General features: G+C 34.9%; 1 protein-coding gene across 1 annotated transcript; it reads right to left on the minus strand.

Moving 5' to 3' along the window:
* Window positions 1-411: 411 nt before the first annotated feature.
* Window positions 412-8657, minus strand: rab35b (RAB35, member RAS oncogene family b). The gene is made up of 6 exons (XM_027167270.2): window positions 8261-8657; window positions 5455-5505; window positions 5231-5354; window positions 4114-4238; window positions 3797-3921; window positions 412-2704 (listed from the first exon to the last, which is right to left on the minus strand). Exons 1-6 carry the CDS (start codon window positions 8310-8312, stop codon window positions 2576-2578), a joined length of 606 nt encoding a protein of 201 aa, XP_027023071.1. The 5' UTR covers window positions 8313-8657; the 3' UTR covers window positions 412-2575.
* Between the last annotated feature and the right edge of the window lie 657 nt (window positions 8658-9314).

Genomic DNA, 9314 nt, shown 5'->3' on the forward strand with positions numbered 1-9314 from the left:
AAAGGCTATAGAAACAGCTACTAATGAAATCATAATAATCAGAAAGAAACTTGCACAATATTAAATACTATGATTTTTCAACAGGCTTAGCATGCCAAAATGCAGTTCACAAATTGCCAAGGAAATCACTGCCAATGGCAGAAGCATTCCAACTTATACACTCCTTATAAACTCATTAGTTTTGTTTTAAAATTGAATAGTTTTTGCATACTGCATTCTTAGTTTTCTTTCCATTAATGTTCTGGAATTGTTGATCACATGACTCATTTTTAAATGTAAACTGTTTTTAAAAAGTCTTTGGTGTCTTGAATCCTTTCATAAATGCATAATTATGTATGTGTAAAGAGCTTTACTTACATAACAAATATATACACAAAATACATTTTTAAGAACTCACTCAAATAAGTAAAGCCCTGTATGCATTTTTTATGTTTGCATGTTAGTTCAATCATGGAAAGTCTTATAAACCTGTAGCCTACAATCTTTTACAACAGAAAGTGAAAATTCTTCCAGATAGTACGTGTGTAATGTTCAGAAAATTTTTAAACACTTGAAACAGAAAATTGGCACGCGAGAATTAAATGACTCAACTGTATCACTTACAAGACACATTACATGGACATAGGGCCCTTTTACAAATAGTCTATAGCAAATATAAGATCTGAAAATACAATGCTCATAAAAAAAAAAACATAAAGGCATTCAGTTTTATCAGGAGTATTATCAAGACAGTGATAATTACTTGAACACCATGCCAGTCAACATTTAAGTACACAAAATTCAACTGGGCTTGAAAGCACAGATTTAAAAAAACAAACAAATTAAATTTGAAGTAATGAAGAACATAGTATGATAGCTGTGTTCATTTTGACACACATACTGTCCGCTGTGTTCTTGGAATGAGAAGGCTACCTGTATTTGATTCACCATGAATACATTTGCATATGAGATGATGTAGGAGAATTTTCATTTTCTGATATTTGCATTTAGATGTATTGTCAGGAGGCATGAAGCAGTAGTTTTGCTCACCTAAAAATGTGGTAATTTGACAACAAATGCACCATAGTCTATGATATAGATGTAATTATCAGGAAATTAAAATTATATATTTCAGATCCATTTTCTCAAATACAAATGTGTATAGTGTATAGCAAAGATAAGGGTGATGTTGGAACTGTTACACTTTCACATGATCCACATTTACAGTATGTTATTGTAGTTATGCTAGATACGATTTACACAACATCCTTTCATGGTAAGAAAAGCATAAAATGAATGTGGAATGCACTGAGATATAAAGAAATTAAAATGCAGGAATATCAGTGTTATGATTGCTGCAAACACAGTATAACAAATGCTGATACTCAGAAGACAAGGAAATAACGGTAACTTGGAAATGGAAAACATTCAGCAACACATATTTGAGAATACAGGCAAAAAAAGGCAATGCTGAATGTTAATACACTGAAATTGTTTAGTCATTTTAATTCATAAGAGGGAGGAGATGCAGTATTTTTTCTTTAGTCCAGTGGACAGCAGAACCACATCCTTTTCCAGCACAAATCTGCGAATTTGCATGGCTATGTGCAAATATAAAAATCATAAATCATATCTGATTAAATTTTCAAATTCAAATTTTGTTATATTGTTTAGAGATACAAATGAATAATGGATAAAAAGTCAGAGATGTGTTGCTATGTCTCCTTGACAAAAAAAACCCCCAAAACTCTACCTTTCCCACAGTGATGATTCTGGGTGTTTAGCTATAATTATAGTGGATTAAAGTTATGAGGTTTTGTGGACAAGAGGCATTCAGCTGTAATTATGTACTTCGTTCAATTTTAAATATTTAAAATACTTTTACTCTGTCCTTTTTCCTCGTGAAAAATGGTTAGTCATATGGCATTTTAACTCCTGTTTTTCTTAAAAACACCTTTATATTCAATTGGGATTTGGACAATTACATACTTGTAAATGCAGTAAGACTGCACCATGACACCTTTTCCCAAAATAGAAATTCTTTACATGAGACTGCAGAGTAAGTACTGAACACAGAAATCATTGGCAGATGATGTGTGCGTCCTCTGAGATTAGCCACACAAAAAGGTCTTCCAATTTGGAGAAATTTGTTTAAGTTAAAATACACAAGTTGTTGGCATCTAAGATTTCATAAACTGCTCTCTCATCACTCTTTCTAGAAAATAAATGTATTCCATAAAACAGAAAATATGACAACAATCCTGATATAGAGACACAAAAACTAACAAATTAAGAGTAACTATATGCATATAAAAATCTGCATAATGTGGTGAGCATGTCAGTTTGTCAGTCCTTCAAAAAAGAAGGAGGGTCTTTTATTAAATACCACATCTATTGATTTCCCACTTAAAAATCCCTTAATTCTAATAAAATCTGTACATTTTCTTTAAAAAGTCTTCATTATTTGTATATGTCCAAAAGGGACATGTTTCTTTTCATTTAATTATCTTTATTTAGCAATCTCTGCTCTTAATTTAGGTGATCATGGTCCTTTTCTCTATAGGGATTCTGCTGGGAGTGTCTGGTCTGAGGTCCACTAGCAACACTTTTTCTTTCGCTTGCTGTTCTTGCTGAGTTTAATAACATCATTCTGTTGCAACTGTTGCTGCTTTGCCACAGATTCCTTCTTTGCCCGTAACACCAGCTCGGTGATGCAGTTAAACATCTACATAAAGAGAAAGAAAGAGCATATGCATACAACCAGTTACTGAAGTTTACAGTGTTGATCCTACCACAAACCTCAGATATACATTATATGATGGTTATATGACTTGTTTCATGGTTTGCACTAGTGGCTTGCATAAAAACTTGCAAAAATGCAACTATTAATTTACACATGATTTTCTATAGTTAAATACAGAACCTGGCCAAAAAAGTCACACAAACTAAAATTTCTGTGGAGCGCCTTTTGCTTTGACATGCATTCACTGTGGCAAACTTTCAACAATCTTATGCTGTGTCACAACAATTATTTGCATCCAGATTTGCTTTAATTGCTGGAGAATCCTGTGCCCATATTCATGAAAATTCTTATTGCAAAGAGTTGCTCCTAGTGCCGAAATTCCACGAAAACTCTTAGAAATGCAATTTCAGAGTCCAATCTTTATGCACCTAGAAAACTGAAGACATTTTTCCAAATAGCTCTGCTCATGTTGAAATGCTCTTACTTTCACCATTAAACAGTGCTGAGCGTTCTACAGTTGTGTTATTTTTTGTTTTATTTACGATTTGCCATCAATTATTCAAAATCTTTCCCCCAACCACATTTCTTCCTCAAAGATGATTGTTCAACACAATCCTTACAGGTTTTAATAATGTAATAGACAGTTCTTAACCAAATTTTAGTATTTCAGCAATCTCCTTGATTGATTTCTTTGCTTGATGCACTGCAAAGTTTTAACCATCATGAAAGTCTCGTTTACACAACCATGTGATATGTCTTTAAACATGGTTAAATAACTTCATAATTCAATAATTACTTATTTAGTTGCCATCTGAAGCATGTAAATAATTTATTTAACCAATGGAAGGCTCTTACCCATTCAATTAGTGTATGTACAGTATTCTATATAATGAATGTACTAGCTCTAAATCAATTTATAACAAACCCATTTAAAAGTTCTGTAGTTTGACAACAAAGGTTTCTGCACCAGACTGCTGTTCTTCCTGATTGTCCCTATTTTCTTGTAGATCTATTTTCTGTTTTATTGGGCTTTAAAACACCCCTTTACATAACCCCTAAAGCCAAATCACTTACCTCCTCCACATTAATGTTTTCTTTTGCACTGGTCTCGAACAGACGGATGCTCATCTGCTCTGCAAACGTTTGTGCATCATTTGTCTCCACAACTTTAGAGTTGGGGTCGTCATTTTTATTACCCACTATAAACAAGGAGCAACAAATGCAGATTAGCAAGTGCTTGTTTTCTGTTACTGCAAGTCTGACACTGACGAATTAAAAGAGACTAAATCTGCTAACCTTTAAAGAACTACATTACAAATACAATTGTAATATTTTTCAAACATTTCTTTGGAGTATTTTTGTAAAATTGTATTTTGTTGGGGTAACTTTACCTAATATCCGACATACATCATCACAATTCTGATTAATTTCATGCAGCCATCGTTTAACGTTGACAAAAGATTCAGCACTGGTGACATCATACACAACTATAACCCCATGGGTTCCTCTGTAATACCTGTGATTGAATAGAGAGATAGATAGATCAGTGTTACTGTAAGCACATTATTGCATAATCTATCAACCAGGTACTATTAGCCCTAGTCAATTTCTATAAAACAATAATGACAAAGAAAAGGCATTTCCTGAAGATAAATAAATGAGTGAATAAAAATAAACTGAGCAAAGTAAATGAGTGAATAAAGAGAAAAAAGCCCATCTTATACATATCGTTATGATATAGGCACTGCAGATAGACAATGACCCAAAGCATAGTCCAAAAGCAACCCAGTTTTGAAGGCAAGACTAAAAACAAAAAAGACTCAATAAGAATAATGAATTGAAGCTGCAGTAAATGCAGAGCATCTACAGGGAATGATCATAGAATCTGGTCAGTGGATAGTTATGGGATCCAGACTAAAACCAGTCACTGGACTTGCAAAAAGGAATTTGCAGCCAATTATGCAAGATGATTATTAGTACTAGTCTTATTAGTAATGAGTTAAAATTATCAACTTCAAATTTCGCTGATCAACTGCCAATGGCAGCAGACAAGGAGGAATTATTGCATTATTTTATGTATTGAGTGCCAATGCTGAAGAATTGCTGCATATCAGAAGTAAGAATAAATAATATTTTAATTTATTTTATTTTGTTCTATGAAGCACCATGGTCCTGGAAAAACTCTCATTTCACTATGTACTGCACCAGCTATATATATGGTTGAAACTACGATAAAAGCTTCTTGGCTTAACCACAGAAGGCTCAGAAAACTCCTAATAGTAAAAAAAACAACAAAAAAAAAGCTTTAAAATTTCTAGACATTTTAGGAACAAATAAAATGAAAACTTGTTTTTAAGTATACCAAAACACCTCAAATTCTATTTTAGGGTATTAGAGACACACAATTTTTCATACCATTCCATAATTAAGTAAAGCAGGCCTCAGATGCCAGTAACAAATAAAATTAATATGTTGTCAAACATCACTGTGCTGGTTGTTGTTACCCACGTGGAGGTGATGGTTCTGAAGCGCTCTTGGCCCGCTGTGTCCCAGATTTGTAGCTTCACCTTCTCACCATTAATCTCTACTGTTCGGATCTTGAAGTCAACTCCAATAGTGGTAATATAGCTACCTGCAAAACATTTTTCCCCCTCATAAATTTACATTTTTGCAGTAATATTCAAGCTAGATGAGGAGAAAAACATTGAGCATTGCCTGTAAATGGATGGTACCTGAAAACGTGTTGTCTGCAAAGCGCAACAGAAGACTGCTCTTCCCTACACCTGTGGCAAAAAAAAAAAGAAAAAAAAGTAACTTTTAAAAATTGACATAATGGACTAGATAGCAACCATACATACACACACTATAAAAAATAGTTTAATCAGATGACTATTCCTTCAAATGTATAGCATGAAGCATATCAGTATTGGTCCATAACTGAACCAGGAAAAGTGTTTACATCCAGAAGTTTGTTTCCAAATAATATAAAATCATTTTAAAAGTATCCAACAAGATCAGCTCCTTGAGTTTCAGCTGATTATTATGAAGATTATTAATTGTGGCAAAGAAAAAAAAATTTAAAAAAACGTTTGGACGTTGAGTCCAAACTCTATAGTAAACTATGGAGACATCAGAGGCTATATCTCAAATGCAAATGATCATCCAGTGAAATCTGGGGCTACTTGCTGTGAGGACTGTAGGAGAGTCAGTTATGTATTCTCATGGAAGATGCATTAAAATCAAGATCAGCATATATTCCAGTCTTGGATGACCTCAGTGAAATACACAAATTCAAGGCCACTGTAATCATTAAAAAAAAAAAAAGGCTGCAATGACACAGGCAAGATGTACACCAAGATGTACTGCAATTAACAGAAAACGCCACTCTCATAGAGGTGCTAAGATAAACAAGTTAGCCCCCCCCCCCTCAATTCTACATTTAAGGAGTACTCAAATACAGTAACATTTCAACTGGTTGTTAATGTTTATGAAGAGTAAAACATTTTAGGTTGTGTAAACTTAACCACAGTATTATTAGGTTTAGTTGTTATTTGACTTGTGAATTAAAAATCACACTGCACTGCATCAGTTATGATGCTATATGTTTACGATTAGCAGCCTTCATAATGCTATACGTTTACGATTAATTTTTTCAGTTTTTTAAGTTTTTCAGGGATAGGTTTTTCCAGGGACATGTATATTTACACTAAGTGACAATCATTACAAGTACTTTATTAAGTTAAATTCTAAAGTCAAGGCAAATGGTTGCACAGAACACATTTAGAGATTATACATCAGTAATGAAGCAGCCGATGTTTATTAGAAAATAATTGATATACTGACAAAAAAACTAAATGTGCCAATTACTAACACAGTGCCAATTTTTCAGAGACCAGACCAACTTCCCAACCTTTTCTATAACAGAGGACCAAAACACTTAGGCACTTTAATCAGGCTAGATCTCATCAAAGGATTAAATAATAGGTTTCACTTGGCATGTATTTGCTGGGGTACACTGGGGCTTGTCTTTGAGCACAGATGTGTATGGAGTGGGTGTCTGCTCAGTGCTCACTATTTTGGACCCAGTGTGTGGATGGGCCAGTGCCAGAAGCAATGTAAAAAAAGTAGTGTCACAGCCTTACTGTACAAACATGACTGACACGCACATTGAATATGCAATAATATAATGCATCTTTGTGCACTGATGACACAGTCATCACCAATGAACTCTCTTGAAGAGATTATATATATATATATATATATATATATATATATATATATATATATATATATATATATATAGATATATATTATTCCTGCACCCAAGGAAATCTGCACCTTTGGCAACCACAAAAACCAACAGTTGCCAGGGTTAACAGCCACACAGAGGAAAACACTAGCAACATAGCTCTTGATCCACATTCTCAAATAAGTTAGTCTGCATATACTGTAATTTAGAAAGAGGTATAAGCTATGTTATTCTTAGTTGGTACTACACTATAACATGAACACCAATGCAATTCACTTTAATTTTATTAGTATTGTGTGTGTTTAATAGGCATTGTCTCAAAGCAGATTTACAGGAATATAATTCAGAACAGAAACCATCATATGTATGTATGTGTGTGTATAATATATAGTGTGTGTAAATATATATATATATATATATATATATTTACACACACTATATATGTACATTTATATTTATCCTAACTTTGTGCTATTTTACATCTGAACTAATAAATCTGAAGAGTACAGACTGCATATTTAAACCAGTCATATAACTTAAATTATGTTAAGTTTACCAGTGTAAATAACATCGTGACTTAACAGAAACCCACATCTAAAAACACGAGCTAGATGAATATATGTATGTGTGAGCTCACAGCACATATACATACATTACAGCCAAGCAGATACTGAACCGCTCACCGAGTTCATAATCAAATCCTACTCACCCCCCCAACACACACACACACACACACACACACACACACACACACACACACACACACACACACAGAGAGAGAGAGAGAGAGAGAGAGAGAGATTTACCAACACCTCCTAAAAACAGTTACTATAAAAACTTGGTTCTAGAGGACACAACACTGTGTACTACTTCTAACAAGTATCCAGAAACGAGCCGATCTGTTTGTGTTGATGCTGCGATTAATCATCTTACACTGTATTCCTTTAACCTGCCTCTTCTAGTTCTCTTTTCCAAACGGAAATATGGTTCGTTTTGTTATTTTGCTATTTGAAAGTGAATCAGGTTGGTAGGTAACTATCATAGAACACTTTTGAGGCTACGCTTTAACTAACACATCCGGCCTGGTTGTGTAATATGTCCACCTGTAATACAGCTTCACGCGCGTATTCACAAACTAAATACTAAAGGTAAGATAATTAAAAGCTATTTAGTGATCGACACACGGATTCCCGCGTTGGGCTACATGATCATCAATTATGCAAATAATCAGGTTAACGTGAGCACGCAGTCAGGCCTACTTCCCGTCGTACAACCGCGGCGTAACTTACCGCTGTCGCCGATAATGAGCAGTTTGAAGAGGTAATCGTAGTCCCTGGCCATGCCGGTAAAGTCGGCTAAACTCGCCGCGCCTGCGCTTTATACCACCTATAGTACCGGCTCATGAACCGATTCCGTGATCAATTAATTCGGCAAAAGGCCGGCCGGCGGTAGGGGAGTTAAACTGTCGTTGATCTTTCCAATAAGCAGACGGCTTTTTTTCTTCGAGATTTAGCTCTTCAAGTAAGGGGGAACTCAGCTTCCTCTCCAAATTGAATACTAAACTAAAAGCCTGTACTGGCTTCGACTCCAATTAGTTCCTGTGTAACGTAAATAGTTGACGTTGAGTTAAAACAAAAAAAAAAGTTAACCCATTAACCATAAACTCGCATGCGCGGTAGTTTGTGCGTTGCAAAGAATCTCGCGATTTCTAGCTCGCTACTTTGCGGAAGCTTCACCAACTCTACACTGTGCAGCTCAAACCAACGCGCACTAGAACTAATGAATTACACTGCTGACTTTTCTAGCGCGTGGAACAACCAGCACCTATTATATAAATCTAAATAACTTTTAATGCCATATTATTTTCTGATTGAAAAGGATGAAATGGGTGAATATAGGATGAGTAAAATGTCTCTAATGAGACCCAATACAGATATCTGTCAATGTCATTCCTCAACATTCTTAATAAGAGATGCAATAACGCGTGTAAGAAACGCGATGATCAGAGCTGTAATCTTAGAGGAATTATCAGATTAAACAAGACTGTTTATATTCAGTACAACACAGCTCGGCGTGATATTACATGTATAAAGCTTGTTGTAAAAACAAGATACAAGCGATGGCGGGCCCTCGCACGTTTTTATCGCTATACGCTGCCTCCCAGAAAACAATGCACGGTGGGCAAGTGCATGAAGTGGGTAAATATCAGTTGACTAATTTATGTTGTTACTGACCCATTTGGGGACTGTAGGTAAATGAAACCCCACATTTTAGACAAACGGGGGCGCTAGTGAGCCACTTGAGACACACCTTTGTCTGACCTTTTTGCCCACACTTAATTGC

The sequence above is a fragment of the Tachysurus fulvidraco genome, chromosome 14 (genome assembly GCF_022655615.1).
Source record: "Tachysurus fulvidraco isolate hzauxx_2018 chromosome 14, HZAU_PFXX_2.0, whole genome shotgun sequence".
NCBI lineage: Eukaryota > Metazoa > Chordata > Actinopteri > Siluriformes > Bagridae > Tachysurus > Tachysurus fulvidraco.

Excerpts from the sequence above, each read along its gene's own strand:
- rab35b (XM_027167270.2), bottom strand. The coding sequence starts at position 8,312 with ATGGCCAGGGACTACGATTACCTCTTCAAACTGCTCATTATCGGCGAC. Across the intron at positions 4,239-5,230 it reads TTCAGAACCATCACCTCCAC|GTATTACAGAGGAACCCATG; the intron begins GTGGGTAACAAC and ends ATTCAATCACAG. Across the intron at positions 3,922-4,113 it reads TGATGTATGTCGGATATTAG|TGGGTAATAAAAATGACGAC; the intron begins GTAAAGTTACCC and ends CCTTGTTTATAG.